Source organism: Caretta caretta, chromosome 3 (genome assembly GCF_965140235.1).
Source record: "Caretta caretta isolate rCarCar2 chromosome 3, rCarCar1.hap1, whole genome shotgun sequence".
In the NCBI taxonomy this organism is placed as follows: Eukaryota; Metazoa; Chordata; order Testudines; family Cheloniidae; genus Caretta; species Caretta caretta.
Window position 1 is genome coordinate 209,501,316 of NC_134208.1, and position 19,588 is coordinate 209,520,903.

A 19,588-nucleotide genomic window follows, 5' to 3' on the forward strand; every position below is an offset into this window, starting at 1 on the left:
GGGGTTGGAGCAAATGCGGTTGTATCGCAAAGCTTGGCTGTAGACGATGGATCGTGTGGTGTGGTCAGGGTGAAAGCTGGAGGCATGCAGGTAGGAATAGCGGTCAGTAGGTTTCCGGTATAGGGTGGTGTTTATGTGGCCATTGTTTATTAGCACTGTAGTGTCCAGGAAGTGGATCTCTTGTGTGGACTGGACCAGGCTGAGGTTGGTGGTGGGATGGAAATTGTTGAAATCATGGTGGAATTCCTCAAGGGTTTCTTTTCCATGGGTCCAGATGATGAAGATGTCATCAATATAGCGCAAGTAGAGTAGGGGCTTTAGGGGACGAGAGCTGAGGAAGCGTTGTTCTAAATCAGCCATAAAAATGTTGGCATACTGTGGGGCCATGCGGGTACCCATAGCAGTGCCGCTGATCTGAAGGTATACATTGTCCCCAAATGTGAAATAGTTATGGGTAAGGACAAAGTCACAAAGTTCAGCCACCAGGTTAGCCGTGACATTATCGGGGATAGTGATCAAATCCGCACAGACACACCCCTGGAACCCCGACCTGGGATATTCTATCTACTACCCAAGATCCATAAACCTGGAAATCCTGGGCGCCCCATCATCTCAGGCATTGGCACCCTGACAGCAGGATTGTCTGGCTATGTAGACTCCCTCCTCAGGCCCTACGCTACCAGCACTCCCAGCTACCTTCGAGACACCACTGACTTCCTGAGGAAACTTCAATCCATCGGTGATCTTCCTGATAACACCATCCTGGCCACTATGGATGTAGAAGCCCTCTACACCAACATTCCACACAAAGATGGACTACAAGCCGTCAAGAACACTATCCCCGATAATGTCACGGCTAACCTGGTGGCTGAACTTTGTGACTTTGTCCTTACCCATAACTATTTCACATTTGGGGACAATGTATACCTTCAGATCAGCGGCACTGCTATGGGTACCCGCATGGCCCCACAGTATGCCAACATTTTTATGGCTGATTTAGAACAACGCTTCCTCAGCTCTCGTCCCCTAAAGCCCCTACTCTACTTGCGCTATATTGATGACATCTTCATCATCTGGACCCATGGAAAAGAAGCCCTTGAGGAATTCCACCATGATTTCAACAATTTCCATCCCACCACCAACCTCAGCCTGGTCCAGTCCACACAAGAGATCCACTTCCTGGACACTACAGTGCTAATAAACAATGGCCACATAAACACCACCCTATACCGGAAACCTACTGACCGCTATTCCTACCTGCATGCCTCCAGCTTTCACCCTGACCACACCACACGATCCATCGTCTACAGCCAAGCTTTGCGATACAACCGCATTTGCTCCAACCCCTCAGACAGAGACAAACACCTACAAGATCTCTGTCAAGCTTTCTTACAACTACAATACCCACCTGCAGAAGTAAAGAAACAGATTGATAGAGCCAGAAGAGTTCCCAGAAGTTACCTACTACAGGACAGGCCTAACAAAGAAAATAACAGAACGCCACTAGCGGTCACCTTCAGCCCCCAACTAAAACCCCTCCAACGCATTATTAAGGATCTACAACCTATCCTAAAGGATGACCCAACACTCTCACAAGTCTTGGGAGACAGGCCAGTCCTTGCCTACAGACAGCCCCGCAACCTGAAGCAAATACTCACCAACAACCACATACCACACAACAGAACCGCTAACCCAGGAACTTATCCTTGCAACAAAGCCCGTTGCCAATTGTGCCCACATATCTATTCAGGGGACACCATCACAGGGCCTAATAACATCAGCCACACTATCAGAGGCTCGTTCACCTGCACATCCACCAATGTGATATATGCCATCATGTGCCAGCAATGCCCCTCTGCCATGTACATTGGTCAAACTGGACAGTCTCTACGTAAAAGAATAAATGGACACAAATCAGATGTCAAGAATTATAACATTCATAAACCAGTCGGAGAACACTTCAATCTCTCTGGTCACGCAATCACAGACATGAAGGTCGCTATCTTAAAACAAAAAAACTTCAAATCCAGACTCCAGCGAGAAACTGCTGAATTGGAATTCATTTGCAAATTGGATACTATTAATTTAGGCTTAAATAGAGACTGGGAGTGGCTAAGTCATTATGCAAGGTAGCCTGTTTCCTCTTGTTTTTTCCTACCCCCCCCCCCCCCAGATGTTCTGGTTTAACTTGGATTTAAACTTGGAGAGTGGTCAGTTTAGATGAGCTATTACCAGCAGGAGAGTGAGTTTGTGTGTGTATGGGGGTCGGGGGGATGTGAGAAAACCTGGATCTATGCAGGAAATAGCCCAACTTGACTATGTAAAGAGTTGTCACTTTGGATGGGCTAGCACCAGCAAGAGAGTGAATTTGTGTGGGGGGGTGGAGGGTGAGAAAACCTGGGTTTGTGCTGGAAATGGCCCACCTGTTGATCACTTTAGATAAGCTATTACCAGCAGGACAGTGGGGTGGGAGGAGGTATTGTTTCATATTCTCTGTGTGTATATAAAGTCTGCTGCAGTTTCCACGGTAAACATCTGATGAAGTGAGCTGTAGCTCACGAAAGCTCATGCTCAAATAAATTGGTTAGTCTCTAAGGTGCCACAAGTACTCCTTTTCTTTTTATAAACAAGAATATTTGTCTATTAACACATGCAAGAAATTTCACCAAAGGTTTAAAAGGAAATGGGGAAAGCCATCCCACACTTGAAACGATACTTCTCTACTCCAGTTCTAGTAAGGAGCTATCTGAATTCAATTAGAATTCATGACTTCACTAACCCTATATTCCTCATTAAGGGCCAAAAGCCGTGTTTACAAATGGGTCTTTCCCCTCCCACGTGTTGTTGACACATCTCCGTTCCTCACATTGAGGGTCACACGGATCCATCAAGAGAGCTTACATCTCATCAACAGCTTCAGTCTCTCCGTCCCAAAAGACGGTTTTCTAAATCGCTTTGTGGGAATGCATCTCAGGTAACAGAACAGAGACACCAGAAAGAATCCAGTCTCTTCGGTAACTTTCTCACTTCTGAGGGCCAAGCCATTACCAGATCACTGTTGTAAATCCAGGAACGTTTCCACAAATTCTCTGCAGGCTTATAGGTACCACACTTTTACCCCACTGTATTCACCATGAATCTTCAACGGGTTACAACCAGTGGTGACCCATCTACTTAGGACTAGCTCCTGATCCACATGGGGGAACAGAATTCCCAGCAGCTTACAACAGAATATGAGGAAGAGACTGCGGTCACCCTCGTGTGAGCCCTTAAATCAAAACAGCCTAGTGTTCGAGAGGGACGGGTCAGCACATTCGTGGCCGCAGACTAAGAGAAGTCCTCTATCTGCAGAACAGTGCAATGACCCTGCTGTTCTCACCCAGCTGCTGCACCTGAGTGCTCTTGGATTTGCTCCAGGAATGGGCGGGCAATTCAGGCACCCCAGCCCATTGAGCCCATGGCCTGTGCTGAAATGGCCAGCAAGGCTGGCATGTCCGATAGGGGGCCAGAACATAGACACTAGCCCATTTGAAAACTGCACACGGGAGCTTATCCCAGCATCGTGGTCTAACTCATCTCAGATAGCGGCAGGCAGTGCTCCGGCTGGGCTGGTGGCTGTAAGAACTTTAACAGGGCCGGGGGAGCGGGATCCCCCCCCACCCAGGAGCCTTGGACAACTCTGTTCTAAGGGGGCGAGAGCGTCCCTCACCCATCCCACTGACCAGACAGCCCCATGGGCCGCAGCAGGAGGCTAAGCCCTGCAGACAGCAGGCCTGGGCTTGCAGTGGATCCTCTGCCCCAGAGATGCACTGGGCGGGGGGCAGGCTCCGCTGCCCAAGAGGCCACACAGATACCCGCCAGTGTGTGGGGACCGGGCCCTGCCAGGGCAGCGCTGCCCAGGGACCCCACACTGTGCCCCACAGCCTGCTGGGCACCCACTGCGCCCGCCACACAGGCTGGGGAGCCCTGTGCGCACACTCACAGCCCCCCTGGACACCCACTACACCCCCCATACGCGCACCCACACCGTGCCCTCCCCACAGGCTGGGGAGCCCTGTGCGCACACTCACAGCCCCCTGGCCCGCCCACACCCACACTGCACCCCCCGTGCATCCACTGCAGCCCCCCCCCACGCAAACATACTGCCCCCCCCGCGCACACTGAGCCCCCCGGACAACACACACACTGCCCCCCCCGCAACACACACACACACACACACTGCACCCCCCGTGCATCCACTGCAGCCCCCCCCCCACGCAAACATACTGCCCCCCCGCACACACTGAGCCCCCCGGACAACACACACACTGCCCCCCCCGCAACACACACACACACACAAACACACTGCCCCCCCCGCAACACACACACAAACACACTGCACCCCCCGTGCATCCACTGCAGCCCCCCCCACTCAAACATACTGCCCCCCCCCGCGCACACTGAGCCCCCCGGACAACACACACACTCACACCGCCCCACGCCCCCAGCGCGCACACACACACTGCCCCCCCCGCAACACACACACACTGCCCCCCGCAACACACACACACTGCCCCCCGCAACACACACACACACACACACACACACGTCCCCCGCCCCGGGACTCACCCAGCGCCGCGAGGAGCAGCAGCAGCAGCAGGTCCCGGCCCATGGCAGCCGCGCGGTGCCGGGATCCCCCTGCCCCGCCGCCGCCAGACCCGAGCCGCCGCCGCTCCAGAGTCCGCTCCAGGGCGGGACGGTGCCGGGCGGCTCCGCCTCCTGGTCCGGCCCCGCGGCTGCGGCCGAGCGCCCTCCGGGGGCGGGGCTGTGCGGGTTAAGGGGCTGGGCGGGGTAGGGGGCTTCGGGAGCGGGGCTGTGCGGGGCGGGGGGTTGTGCGGGTTAAGGGGCTGTGCGGCGCAGGAGCTCTGGGAGCGGGGCTGTGCGGAGCCGGGGGTTGTGGGGGTCGGGGGGCTGTGCGGGTTAAGGGGCTGTGCGGGGCAGGGGGCTCCAGGAGCGGGGCTGTGCGGGTTAAGGGGCTGTGCGGGGCAGGGGGCTCCGGGAGCGGGGCTGTGCGGGGCGGGGGGTTGTGCGGGTTAAGGGGCTGTGCGGGGCAGGGGGCTCCAGGAGCGGGGCTGTACGGGGCAGGATCTCCGGGAGCGGGGCTGTGCAGGGCCGGGGGCTGTGCGGGGCCGGGGGTTGTGGGGGTCGGGGGGCTGTGCGGGGCAGGGGCTCCGGTCGGGGGGCTGTGCGGGGTAGGGGCTCCGGTCGGGGGGCTCTGTGGGGCAGGGGGCTCTGGGAACGGGGCTGTGCGGGGCGGGGGGTTGTGCGGGTTAAGGGGCTGTGCGGGGCAGGGGGCTCCAGGAGCGGGGCTGTACGGGGCAGGATCTCCGGGAGCGGGGCTGTGCAGGGCCGGGGGCTGTGCGGGTTAAGGGACTGTGCGGGGCCGGGGGTTGTGGGGGTCGGGGGGCTGTGCGGGGTAGGGGCTCCGGGAGCGGGGCTGTGCGGGGCAGGAGCTCCGGTCGGGGGGCTCTGTGGGGCAGGGGGCTCTGGGAGCGGGGCCGTGCAGGGCAGGGGGCTCCGGGCAGGGACTCTGGGCATGGGACTGTGTGAGCAGGGGCTGCTGGGCATCCCTGTGCAGGGCACTGGGTTCCAGGCACAGGGCTTTGCGGGGCAGGGGCTTCTGGGCTTCCTGGTGCCCAGCCACTGCCAGGTGGAATCGGTACCTGCAGGGTAGCTGGGGGGAACCTGGTGCCCAGAACCTGGGACAGCCATGGGATGTGGGGGAGGGCAGAGCCTGCCCCAGACTATTGCATCATCCAGCCCCAGCAACACTTCAGGGATGGTAAATCCCGTGGATCTAGGGAACAGACTTTATTCCCAGCTCTCGGCTGTGCCCACTTGAGTGAGGGGAAGATTGATACGCTCCCTTCCTTGTGGGGAAAGCTGACGGTAAATATGTCCGTGCCCAGCCATGCCCTCCAGCTCCAATGTGCGCTGCTGCCCTATCCCATTCCTGGGCGCCAGCAGTGAAAACATGACGAGCCATCCTAGCAGTGTGAGTCCTTGAACTGTGGCCACCAGAACTGGATACAGAATTCCAGTAGCGGTTGCACCAGTTCCAAATTAAGAGGTATAATAACCTCTCTGCTCCTACTTGAGATTCCCCTGTTCATGGGGAATCACATTAGCTCTTTTGGCCAAGGCATTTCATGGGGAGCTCATGCACAGGTGATGAAATCCACAGCACCGAAATCTGTTTCAGAGTCCCTGCTCCCCAGGATAGAGTCCCCCATCCTGGAAGTGTGGTGCATTTACAGTTAGCCATATTAAAACACATATTGTTTGCTGGTATCCTGTTTGCCAAGTGATTGGTGTCAATGACCTGTCTTCTTCATTATCTACCCACCCCTCCAATGTCTGTGTCATTTGCACAGTGTCATTGTGATGATTTTATGTTAATATAAATGTTAAATAGTGCAGGGCCAAGGACTCGTTCCTGTGGGATCCCTCTAGAAACATACCTGCCCATTTACAAGTACATTTTGAGACCTATTAGTTAGCCAGTTTTTAATCCTTTTAATGTATGCTATGGCAATTTTATATCTTCCTAGTTCTTTATAAAAATGTCATGCGGTACCAAGTCAAATGCCTTACAGAAATTTATTAAATCAACACTATTCCCTTTACTAAACTTGTAATCTCATAAAAAAAATACCAAGTTAGTTTGACAGGACCTGTTTTCCTTAGACCCATGTGATTGGCATTAAATATATTACTGTCATTTAATTTTGGGTTAATTGAGTCCCATATTAGCCATTCCATTACCTTGCCCGTGATCAATGTCAGACTGATAGGCCTATAATGACTTGTGTCATGTGTCTACCCTTTTCAAATATTGGCACAACATTAGCTTTCTTCCAGTCATTTGGAACTTCTCCAATGTTCAGAAACTTACTGAAAATCAACTACTGAAAATCAGCATTAATGGTCCAGTGAACTCCTCAGCCAGCTCTTTCAAAACTCTTGGATTCATAGTTTCCTAGTGGTTTACCAATATTTTGAAGAAGAAACAAGTCACTGAAAGAGATTATTAATTATATTGAAGCAATCAAGGATCAGGGCACTTTTGAGCTAGGCAGGTAAGAGTCATACAGTAAGGCCTTGTCTACACTACAGGGAAAAGTCGATCTAAGCTACGCAATTTGTGTTACATGAATAGCATAACTCAAGTAGATGTAGCTTAGATCTACTTACCGCAGGGTCCACACTACGCGATATCGATGGGAGATGCTTTCCCATCGACTCCCCTTGCACTTCTCGATCCAGTGGAGTACAAGAGTTGACAGGAGAGCGATCTGTGGTCGATTTAGCGGGTCTAGTCAAGACCCTCTAAATCGACCGCCAATACATCGATCACCACATCGAACCCCCGGTAGGTGTAGACAAGCCCTAAAAATCCAGTCCAATTGTCTTGTATGACCATTTATAAAGGTGCTTATAAAAACAGTAAATTACCTAATTCACTACCAAGGCAAGAACTATATGTAATCAAGTCTGAAATGTTTTCCAAGTGGAAAGTTTAAAAAATAACCAGGAGAAAATTCAAAAGTTCAATAAAAAAGTGAACAAATCAATTCCAGACATCTTTGCTTTTGGGAACAGCTTGTTCAGTGGAGTTTCTGATCCATTAGTGGCAGAGATCCAATTTCAGTCTCTCTCGCTTGTAGTCCAGTTCAACCTCTAGCATCTTGAAATAATCAACAGCTAAGAAAGGGCACGTGTCCCCCCACAGCCCAGAATAAAGAAAATGAGAAAAATGTAACACAACTGTTGCAAGAAAGCTGATAATCTTTTATCTACTCCATGGGACCAGCTTCCCTTCCTGCATCCCCACAGCACTCCAGCTTCCCAGAGATTTTGGGGGTGTTTCTCCCACTGTATCTCAACCCACTGAATAACCAAGACAGAGAGCCCCGCTCCCTCCAGTCATCTTAGGGCTGCTACTGAAACTACTATTGGAAGCCTGTGGTCTTCAGTTCGGCTTTACTGCAGGGGTGCAGCTTCTGCTCACTTCACTTTCTGCTGCTGCTGTTGTATGAGTTCTAATTTGTCTTAGGAGAGAGGCAGGGCCAATTTCTGTCAAAGGGAAGAAAATTCACTGGGCGCTTAAAGGCGGCCTTGATAACTATTGGTTTTAAGTTGGCGAATTTGGGTCATTTACCCAAATAGGTTGAATTTTAATCTCACCCACACTGGTGTAACTGTGGCCTCTGAAATTTGTCACTGACTGCACTGGAGTCACTCTGGATTTATGTGGATGTAAATGGAGAGCAGAATCTGCCACGCTGACCTTCACTGTCTATACAGTGAATTTGAGGGGCCCAGCTACACTTTTCAGTCTTGCAGTTCCCATAGTCGCTGTTGCTGTCCTGGGCATTTCCTGTGCATGTCTGGAATATTTGTGCTAACCAGCCACCGGCCGTTGCCACAGGAAACATGAAAAGATCTCTCACTTCACCAGCCAAAGGAAGCAGAGATGTAAAATTACGGCCTCTCTCCCACATCCCAAACAACCACCCCTATGTAACATTACACATAAATATGCTCATGCACATGCTGCTTTTATCCTCATCTTTTGCGCTGCCGTCATGATTTTCTCATCTCAGCATTATTTATTTATGAGGTGCATATGTGTGCGTGGCAATTTAAAAATGAAAGACATGCTCATTATAGATGGGGCTGATCCCATCACCTACAGTTAAGGATGCCTGACGCTTCCCATTGTAGGGCCCTATTTCAGTTGCCAGGGCTCAAATTTTCCATCCTGGGTGTCTGCTTCAGGCTGATTAAAATAAAGCAACCCATACATTTCAGGCAAAATGGGTTAGGTGTCTCCAGGAGGGAATTCGGGGGAAAATACATTATGTTACCCATGTTAAAAAATGCTGGCACCCCCAATCTTTGGAGCAGGATCTGGACATGTTGCAAAGGGCTAGCCTCTGTATCGGGGATGTTTGTTTTGCTGTCCCCAGAAAATCTGACCAAATTTGGCCAGGTTATAAGCCTCTAAGAAAAAAAAATCACAGTTTGCACATACTTGGGAGAGATTTACTAGAGCTTCACAGCTTAATTCCATCAACATTGAGCATGCTCCATGCAGGACTTTCCCTGCGTTTGCAGTTCTAGGCTGCTCCAGGACAGGGTGGGGCATATGTGGAACTGACAGCCGGGAGCCTGTTTCTCCTGTACTCTCAGTGACCTCTCCCACCACAGGACTGAAGCAAAGTGGAGGAGGAAGCCATCTGACCTGAATGCAGAGGAGGAAAGAACAAGACCTGGGGTAGGGCGGGGTTGAAAGGTGGGGAGTAGGTTGTGTCATGGAACCTGGAGGGTGGGGGAAGACTGGGACTGGTTGGACAAAGGGACTGGGAGCCAGGGGTGGGAGATGGGCAGAGGAGACTGGGACTGACTGGGCAAGGTGACTAGGAGCCATACAGGCAAATGGGGAGGACTCGGAGTGTTTGGGAGAGACTGAGATTGGATGAGAGGTCAGGTGCAGGGGGGCTGGGACTGGCTGGGAAGGAAGACTGGGACAAAGAGTTGGGGGGAGCATTGAGAATGGACAAGGAGCCTGGGCAGGAAGACAGGGACTGGGGGGCAGAGGGGATGGGAAACATGGGTGTGCAGTGACAGGAGGCCATGGGAGGGGAAGCAGCGAAAGATCAGATGGGGAATTGTGAGGTGGGAACTGGAGCTGACTGGGCAAGGAGACTAGGACTGGGATGAGAAGTCCAAGGAGTACAGACTGGGACTGGCAAGCTGTGGAGGATGGGACTCAGACATGGAGCCAGGGGTGGGAAAGAGACAGGACTCGGACAGGCTGGAGGGGATGGGGCAGACAATTGCATCCCCACTCGAGCATGCTCCCCTTCAGAGTCTGGAATGGAACCCTGAACAGCAAGTGCCATAAACAATGGAACCTGTGACAGATGTTAGTTACATTGCTTAATGCACTACAGAAAGGGAACCCAAGATCCCTGAGTCTCACCCTGCCTCTGTTGTCAGCAAATATCTGTGATACCCATGGGCAAAGTGTGTGTCATCCCCCTCCAGTGCTGGTTCATAGAGAGGATGACAACCTACTATTGCTATCAGTTATTCTGTTAGCTCAAGTGGCAGCGGCTATGCCATGGATCTAAAGGCCTACTGCTGATCCAGCCCTACGGTTGATCCAGCCCTACGGCTGCCCTAGGTGGGTCTCAATATGATGCCACATAATGGAATTTCTATTTTTTTTCAGTTTGCTTTTTTAAATTCTAGGAAATTACACACAAAAAGCTAAGTTAAAAGAACATTATTGAGGTTGCAAATTCAGGCACCCAAGAGTTAGGAAATGCCATGATAAGATTGCCCATGCAACCTTAAGTTTGCCCCCTTGTTTGTTTGTAATTAGATGACCATGTACTATTTTTGCAACAATACCCTTACCTCATTTGGTGCACAGGATGGACCTTCTTTGGGGATGAATCAGGGGTTTGTAGTGAAGAAGGAATCTACAGGACCTCTCTCTACCTTAGTTTGTTGCAGAAGTTGGAAGATGTATAGTGAATGAGACGGGACTGTGGGAAAAGAAAGGGTGGTCTTGTGGTTAAATAATTTGAATGTTACCCTGAAAATTTGGATTCTATCCCTGCGTCTGCCATTCAGTTCCTATGTGATGTTGGGCAGGTCACCTAAACCAGACTTTTCACAGGTGATCACTAATTCCTCGTTCTCTGGGCACCTGACAAGTGCCACATGTTGCTGAGGAAGGTGACCTCAATCTGACCTTGGGGAAAATTCCTTCCCAGCCCCAAATATGGTGATCAGTTAGACCCTGAGCATGCGGGCAAGACCCACCAGCCAGACACCTGGGAAAGAATTCACGGTAGTAACTCTGAGCCCTCCCCATCTAATGTCCCATTTCTGGTCACTGGGGATACTTGCTACTGGCTGTCATAGATGGGCCACATGCCATTGTGGGCAATCTGATCATACGATGGCCTCCATAAACTTAATAAGTTAGAGTTTTTGCCCCCACTACTCCCCTTGGAAGGCTGTTCCACAACTTCGTTCCTCTGCTGATAGAAACCTTCATCTAATTTCAAGCCTAAACTTGTTGATGACCAGTTTATGTCCATGTGTTCTTGTGCCAGCATTGGCCATTAACTTACATAACTCCTCTCCATTCCTTTGTTTGTCTCTCTGCTGTATTTAGAGAGAGCAATCATATCTCCCACAGTCTTTGTTTGGTTAGGCTGAACAAGCCAAGTTCCTTGGCAATCATATCTCCCACAGCCTTTGTTTGGTTAGGCTGAACAAGCCAAGTTCCTTGAATCACCTTCTGTAAGGTAGGTTTTCAATTGCTCTGATCATCCTAGTAGCTCTTCTCTGCACCTGTTCCAATTTGAATTCATCTTTCTCAAACATGAGAGACCAGAACTTCACACAGTATTCCAGGTGAGGTCTCACCTGGGCCTTGTATGATGGTGGGAACACTTTCCTGTCCCCACTGGAAATACCTTGCCTGATGCACCTGAGGACTGCATTAGATTTTTTTTCATGGTCGCATCACATTGGCAGCTCATAGTCTTGTCTGGTCAGCCAATAAATGCTTCCAACTGACACATCCCCAGCTTATAGCAAAACTTCTTGGCATTAGTCCCTAAGTGCATGACCTTGGACTTTGCACTATTAAATTTCATCCCATTTCTACTACTCCAATTTCAAGGTCAGCCAGATCTTCTTGTGTAATCTGGTCCTCCTCCATACTGACCATACCTCCCACCTTTGCACCATCTACAAATTTTATTCGCACACTCCCACTTTTTGTGCCAAGTTCAACAGGTCTCAGGATTCTCAGGACCAGATTTTTAAAGGTATTGAGCAGCCTTAGGGTGCAGATAGGCACATTGTGAGATTTTCAGAAGTGCCTAGGCACCTCATTCCCATTGAAATCAATCAGAGCTGGGTGCCTAGGTGCTTTGGAAATCCCATTAGGTGCTTACTGTTGTTAAGTGCCGAAGGCTGGAATGTTGCTGCCATGGTAACGCAGTCCAGGGGCTGCTTTGCATTTTTCCAGCTGCTCTGCACTTGTGTCCGAGATGCCAATGTTGTTAACAAAAGCATAGAATGCAGCTTGCTAATTCAACAGACCTAAATGTTATTCATAAAGAATGACCACTGGCACAGTTCGGTGACAAAGGCACTCGGCCAGGTTTATTGCCCTCAAGACAGTCCTAGCACACCATAGGAGTTACAGGCCCAGTAACACATCAGTGCCCAGTGGTAAGGAGAGGTGTAGCCAGCAATGGAAATTTCTGCTGTCCCCTCAGGTGCACAAAGGGTTAAGGTGAGGCACCCCAATATTTATAGACTGAGACAAACAACTTCCGCACGTGTTTCAGGACACCTGCTTATTACCTCCCTTTGCATTATGCTCCAGGTGTCTTGCGCAAAACATCCTCTTATCTAGTGTTAGCTCAGGATGTCCCTGGGCCAATCTTCTGGAGTGTGTTCTCACGTACACCCAGTATCTGTTGCTGCTTAGAAGTTCCTGTGTTTTAGCTATGCTAGCAATACTTTTGCCTAAGTCATGTGTCGGACAGTGAACTTATAAACATCTGCTTTAATCCATGGCCTGACTTTGGTTCACAGCCTCTGGTTCGGGCCTCAGATCTTGCACCAGGCCCTGCGCTCCAGGTTCTCTCTCCTACACTTATCTGATCTTTAGGCTCCTAAATACTTTACTAATCTGGCCCTAAATGCCTAAATCATTTTTGAAAATGGGACTTAGGCTCCTAAGTCACTTGGTACTTTTGAAACTTTTACCCTTAGTGCGTAATCAGTTCCCCTGTTTCCCCTGTGTAAGCCATGGGACGGCTCTCGTGTGTAAGTGTTTGCAGGGTCAGGGCCACAAGCCCCAATCCTGCTTGCTTTGCGCTCTGTGACAGACCCCCTGAAGACAGTAACATTTGTAAATGACATACTGAGCATGGGTGGGGGAAATGTCACTGCATCATTAAATGTGGACTCCAGTTAGATGCCGGTGTGTGCGCGCACAGGTCTGGAAGTGAAGACATTAAAAATTGGTTTAGAAGCAACCCTTGGGCTTTGTCTGACTGCTGAAATGTACATGTGTTTCATAGTGCCATCGGCATAGTGCTCACAAGAATCACTGCAAGGGATCGAGTAAGAGCATCGTGGACAATTCTTTCCCACCTAACCAAAATGTAATGCAGTGGAGTTCATTCCAGCTCAGTTTCCCTCCTCCCTTTGCACAGGTGCTGAGAGGATGGATTTTAAGGGTTGCTACTTTGGGGGAGACAGAGGAAAAAGACTATATTTGGGAAGGGATGGTGCTGCACGCAGGCGTTTGTGACATTTAATTAAGTACAATTGCACATCATTCTACATTCTCCAAGAGCTCACTGGAACAATGACTAGTTTCATCAGAATAGCGGCTGATGTTAGCAGCCTGACATCTAGTGCTGGGAGCTGGAGATGCAATCAGGTTGTCACTATTCCGAGCATTATTCTTCTGAAAGGTCACGGGAGACCTCCATGCATAGTCAGAAGAATTTTCAGTACGCAATACAGAACCCACCAAACCCAAGAGACTAGCCATCTCTAGTCCCAGATAGTGGGCTACATTTTCAACTGGTGTAAATCGGAGTAGCTCAGACGTCAATGGAATTTTGCTAATTTACAGCATGTGAGATTCTTGGCATGTGTTGTGCTTCTTCTAGGGAATATCATTAAAATGCTTTGAAAACGCTACCGTTCTCCCCTGCCTGGCAGAGGAGTCTGATGGGTGTACACTTTGTTTGGGAGGCCTCCTGCAGCCCTGTGACACCTTGCCCCAGTGGTGCCCTGGGGAAGTGGGCATGGAGGAAAGCCCCACGAAGCCCGGTAGTGGTGTGTGGGGTTTGAAGGGGTTCTGTTTGACTGCAAGTCTAGTCAGATTTTTAAGTGGTAAGAGTAGTTTTGGTCCTAGACCTGTCTCTGAATTCCCCTGCGAATTTGCAAGTACATTTTCCTGTTTGGAAAATGTTTTTCCTTCCTACATTGCAGGGTAAAAGACCCACACAATTGGGAGAACCTGACTGTGGCCCCAATCCAGGGCTGAGCTTCTCATGGGTGGACTTCTGCGCATGCACGGAGCCATGCTGCAATTAATGGGGCTCTGTGCTGCCACCAGCCCCCTCCCCCCCGCCACAAAGCTTGTTGCAGAAGTGTGGAAATATACTCAGGTGACTTAGTCCCATAGGGTTTGTCTACACTGCAATGTAAGCCCAGGGGTAGTAGAACTCAAGTTAGCAAACCTTGGGTTTGTTAACCTAGGACTTGAGCGTCTACGCTCATTTGTAACCCCAAGTTAGGAATTGTTGACCCCTGGGTCCCAACCTGGAGCTTCTGCATCTGCACTGTATTATGCAGGCCCGGGGCCAATCACCCATCTCCCAGAGTTCCTAGCGCCCCCACAAAATGTGGCTGCTCTAGCCCTTTGTTCGTGGGGCAGTGTGGGAAAACTGGACTGTCCACCACACTTGACTGTCCAGAGGACAATGAAAGTCAGCCTGTGGGATTATGGGATATGTTGGCAGACACCCAGAGCAGAGTCCAGTGAGGCTGCGTCCACACTGCAAAGCAATAGGGCTGGAATCCGGGTCCTGGCCTGACTCAGGCTTAGACCCTCCACCCTGGTGGGTCCTGGAACTCTGGGTCCATGTGATTTGTGTGTAGATGGAAGGGGGGTTAGGCCTGAGCCTGAGTTCAAACCGTGGGCTTACGTTGCAGTGTAGACATGAGAGTTCAGTAGTGCTATTTGCAGTTCTGAGGCTGAGCTGACTGCACAGGGGAGACAATGAAACTGACTATACACAATGTGCTGTCAAATGCTAAAAGTAAACCAATGGGAAAAATAAAGAAAATCCATTTCTCTAACCTCTCTCCTATAAAACAAATGAGGAGTACTTGTGGCACCTTAGAAACTAACAAATTTATTTGGCCATAAGCTTTCGTGGGCTAAAACCCACTTCATCAGATGCATGCAGTGGAAAATACAGTAGAAAGATATACATATACAGAGAACATATCTTTCTACTGTATTTTCCACTGCATGCATCCGATGAAGTGGGTTTTAGCCCAAGAAAGCTTATCCCCAAATAAATTTGTTAGTCTCTAAGGTGCCACAAGGACTCCTTGTTTTTTTTTGCTGATACAGCCTAACACGGCTACCCCTCTGAAACCTCTCTCTTATAGTAATTTAGGGGTCAGTTTTAGCAATTAGAGGTAAAAACAATTGTAGAAAGAAGTATGATTTGTAAGTTAACTATGTTATTTCAGGTCCCATTGTTGTATGCAGGATTGTTGTAGCCGTGTGAAGAGCTCTGTGAAAGCTCGAAAGTTTGTCTCTCTCATTAGCAGAAGCTGGTCCAATAAAAGCTATTACTTCACCCACCTTGCCTCTCTCTTTGAAATCCCAGCAGACATTTCAGAGCCCCAGCTGGCAGTGCCTCTGTAAGCTATAGTACTGAGTCCAGCTGGGCTCAGCACCTTAAAAAGGGATCAGGTTACACTCATGACAAGGAAAGGCATGAGTCTATTGTGTGGAAAGTACAGGACACATAAGAATGGCCTTGTTTATATTGTATTTTTGATTGGCTATTGCTTATCTGGAGTTTAATTGTAGAGCTGCCTGACAGGAATATGGATGAAAACGTTGCTGGCTTGCCTGAAAGAGAACTAGGCAAACAAACTGGAAAACTTAGAGAAGGATCTTTGCTTAACAGGGATTTCTTATAAATTTTCTCTTCAGATGCTTCGCTTCCACTTCTGCCGCTAGGGAACAGCATTTGAGACAGTCCTTGTAGTGGCTGTTTCTTGGCATATGAACTTATTGGCTGCACACTGTATGATTGTTGTCATGTAGGGTGCTATTACACAGCAGTTCAGAATGCACAATCATGACTCTGTGGATCAATCACTTGATGAAAACAACTTGTCCTGTTGAAGATGAATGAAATCCTAAAAGGCATGACAGAGGAGTAGTTCAATACGGCTGTGATGAGGGATCGTGACACTCATGAGACTTTCAGTGATTTAAACATTACAGGGGAACTGAGACTGGAGACACTAATGTAGCAGACTGGAATTGAGACTGTAGGAAACAGAGGAGAAATCTTCAAGGAAATGAAAATGTATTTATCTAAAGTTATCATCCCAGTCTGGGCTGTGGTCTAAGGACAGCTCTGAAACAACTTCTGGCCCCATCAAAGACAAAACATGGCACGAGACAGACCCCTGTTATGATATGGTCTGACCATTTTTATCTGCTCAAAAAACAAAGCTCAAAGCAAGAAGCTTCAAAGATGAATGAAGTGCAGAGAGAGCTGATGCCTTGAGGCAATGAACTGAAACAAAGGGATGCAGAAATGCCAAAGCAAAAGAAATAAAGTCTTGGCCACAGGAGCAGATTTCATTGGAGGCCTCCAGAGTTCAGAGAACAGCACCTCAGCAGTGCTCCCAGGGCAGTGGCAATTGAAAGGCAGAGGACATCAACTAAACAGTAAGAACAGGAGCTCTGTAGAAGGCAGGGAAGGAAACAAATGGAGAAGGATACTCAAAGCAGGTGAGACACTGAGTGAGGGCTAGCGAGGCATAGCTCCTATGGGGAGCTCCTTTAGCTGATAGCAGTCAGGAAGGAGTTGATTTGAAGGATCCACGGGCAGCAGACGCAGTCCTGGGTGGCACAGAGCGCGACCAATGGGGCATAACTCATATCCTGACCTGCTGCTGCTGCCCTTGTGGCAGTGGTCTGGACTCCTCTTTGAGAAGTGCTAATGCACATGAGGGGAAAAAGCCTCTCTGTGGTTCTTCAGAGTCTCCTGCTTTCAATTAAAAAAGAAGTGAGTGTCTCAGTATTACTGACCACAGGGGTTAAAAAATCATGAGTTTTAAAAACAACAACAAAACTTTGGATTCCTTTTATTTGCCTCCTGCTGTCAGCCATGAGGGCAAGAAACTTCTGTATTTATTTTCAAAGGACAGATGAGTTTCTCCTGTAATCACAGAACTCCAGGAGCTGGGGCTTTAAGAAAACCACAAAGCATGATGAGACTCGCAATAAAACCGGGAGTTGGCAGCACCGGCGCTCGCTATTTTGGCCCCAGAAAAAACCTGGAAAATGTGATCCAGTGTAACGGGTGCGAGTTTGGAGAGAGCCTGGGAGGACAGCTCTGAGTGTGAATTGCCCTGCTCATTGTAATGAGGGCTATGAGGATACTCTAAATGTCAGCGTAAAGCATTATTTCACTGCCCATCAAAACACATGAAGAAGGAGAGGCAGAGTCCCATGGAGATGGACAGACTTACTGTGAGCATCTGCTCATTTTAGGGAACCCTTTCACAACTCCTGGCGGGTTAGAGGGCGTGTGTGATGGATTTCATTCTTCTGAGGAATCAGCTTTCAAAACCTGGGGGAAACACTGGTTTAAGGACCAACAGGTGAAATCTGAGGGAAATCTTGCGACAGGAGCGCGAGCCCCACCTGTCAGACTCCTGCTGAGGGACCGTCCGGGGGCATGACCGTGGTGCAGCGCGCCAAATCGTCTCTGCTCCGGAAGCCTGGTCCGCGGTACGGGAGACACGGCCGGTGGCGGTGACGGGGGGGGGACCTCCTTCTGCCGCGGGGAATCTCCAGCGACTGCTTCAGCAGCTCCCACGCCGTCCCCACGGAGCTGCTGCGGGAGGTGCCGGCCCAGGTTCCCTTGTGCCCTGGAACTCCCCGCGGCCCGTCCAGGTCCCGCCCGGCCCCCGCCAGCTCCCCGCCAGCTCCCCGCCGCCACGGGGGCGGCACCAGAATTCTAACCCCGCCCCCGGCCAGCTCCCCGCCGCCATGGGGGGCGGCACCAGAATTCTAACCCCCGCCCCCCGGCCAGCTCCCCGCCGCCATGGGGGCGGCACCAGAATTCTAACCCCGCCCCCGGCCAGCTCCCCGCCGCCATGGGGGCGGCACCAGAATTCTAACCCCGCCCCCGGCCAGCTCCCCGCCGCCATGGGGGCGGCACCAGAATTCTAACCCCGCCCCCGGCCAGCTCCCCCGCCGCCATGGGGGCGGCACCAGAATTCTAACCCCGCCCCCGGCCAGCTCCCCGCCGCCATGGGGGCGGCACCAGAATTCTAACCCCGCCCCCGGCCAGCTCCCCGCCGCCATGGGGGCGGCACCCGCTCCTCCTACCCCCGCCCCCCCGCCGTGAGCCAGGCCGCCCGCCCGGGCGCCGCGGGGGGTGATGGGAGTTCCAAAATGGCCGCGCCCGTGTGAGGAGTTGCTGGGCCGTCGCGCTGCGCTGCCGGAGACACACGGGGAAGAGCCGCAGGAGCCGGACTCGCCGCCGCCCGCCCGACCGCCCTTCCCGTGCCACGCAGGTTCGTGCCCCCCCGCCGGGACCTGCCAGCCAGACGGGACAGACCCACCCCCGGGCCCCCCGAGAGACACCGACCGTGCCCCGCGCGTGCCCCCCCCCCCGCCCCGAGAGACAGCGACCGTGCCCCCCCCGTCCTGAGAGAGAGAGAGACCGACCGTGCCCCCCCCGTCCTGAGAGAGAGAGAGACCGACCGTGCCCCCCCCGTCCTGAGAGAGAGAGAGAGACCGACCGTGCCCCCCCCGTCCTGAGAGAGAGAGAGAGACCGACCGTGCCCCCCCCGTCCTGAGAGAGAGAGAGAGACCGACCGTGCCCCCCCCGTCCTGAGAGAGAGAGAGAGACCGACCGTGCCCCCCCCGTCCTGAGAGAGAGAGAGACCGACCGTGCCCCCCCCGTCCTGAGAGAGAGAGAGAGACCGACCGTGCCCCCCCCGTCCTGAGAGAGAGAGAGAGACCGACCGTGCCCCCCCCGTCCTGAGAGAGAGAGAGAGACCGACCGTGCCCCCCCCGTCCTGAGAGAGAGAGAGAGACCGACCGTGCCCCCCCCGTCCTGAGAGAGAGAGAGAGAGACCGACCGTGCCCCCCCGTCCTGAGAGAGAGAGAGAGAGAGACCGTCCCCCCCCCGACCTGAGAGAGAGAGAGACCGACCGTGCCCCCCCGTCCTGAGAGAGAGAGAGAGACCGACCGTGCCCCCCCCGTCCTGAGAGAGAGAGAGACCGACCGTGCCCCCCCCCGTCCTGAGAGAGAGAGAGACCGACCGTGCCCCCCCCGACCTGAGAGAGAGAGAGAGACCGACCGTGCCCCCCCCGTCCTGAGAGAGAGAGAGAGACCGACCGTGCCCCCCCCGTCCTGAGAGAGAGAGAGAGACCGACCGTGCCCCCCCCCGTCCTGAGAGAGAGAGAGAGACCGACCGTGCCCCCCCCGTCCTGAGAGAGAGAGAGAGACCGACCGTGCCCCCCCCGTCCTGAGAGAGAGAGAGAGACCGACCGTGCCCCCCCCCGTCCTGAGAGAGAGAGAGAGACCGACCGTGCCCCCCCCGTCCTGAGAGAGAGAGAGAGACCGACCGTGCCCCCCCGTCCTGAGAGAGAGAGAGAGACCGACCGTGCCCCCCCCCGTCCTGAGAGAGAGAAATAGATATACGTATAG

At 51.8% G+C, this 19,588-nt stretch overlaps 2 protein-coding genes across 4 annotated transcripts in view; one reads left to right on the forward strand and one right to left on the reverse strand.

The window, feature by feature from the left end:
* MERTK (MER proto-oncogene, tyrosine kinase) overlaps positions 1–4,740 on the reverse strand; it is a 68,239-nt gene extending 63,499 nt beyond the window's left edge. The window contains exon 1 of the mRNA XM_048842299.2: positions 4,609–4,740. Within this exon, the coding sequence (XP_048698256.1) occupies positions 4,609–4,651 (43 nt within the window). The 5' untranslated portion in view covers positions 4,652–4,740. The remainder of the gene's footprint in view (positions 1–4,608) is intronic.
* A 13,551-nt stretch (positions 4,741–18,291) lies between these two features.
* The window catches only part of ANAPC1 (anaphase promoting complex subunit 1), a 73,729-nt gene continuing 72,432 nt past the window's right edge, over positions 18,292–19,588 (forward strand). For 2 of the 3 annotated variants that reach the window (XM_048842266.2, XM_048842267.2), the window contains exon 1: positions 18,293–18,447. The gene's annotated coding sequence lies outside the window, so the exon portion shown is untranslated. Of the gene's footprint in view, positions 18,448–19,588 lie in introns of all 3 variants that reach the window. The other variant, XM_048842265.2, reaches the window with a different exon arrangement.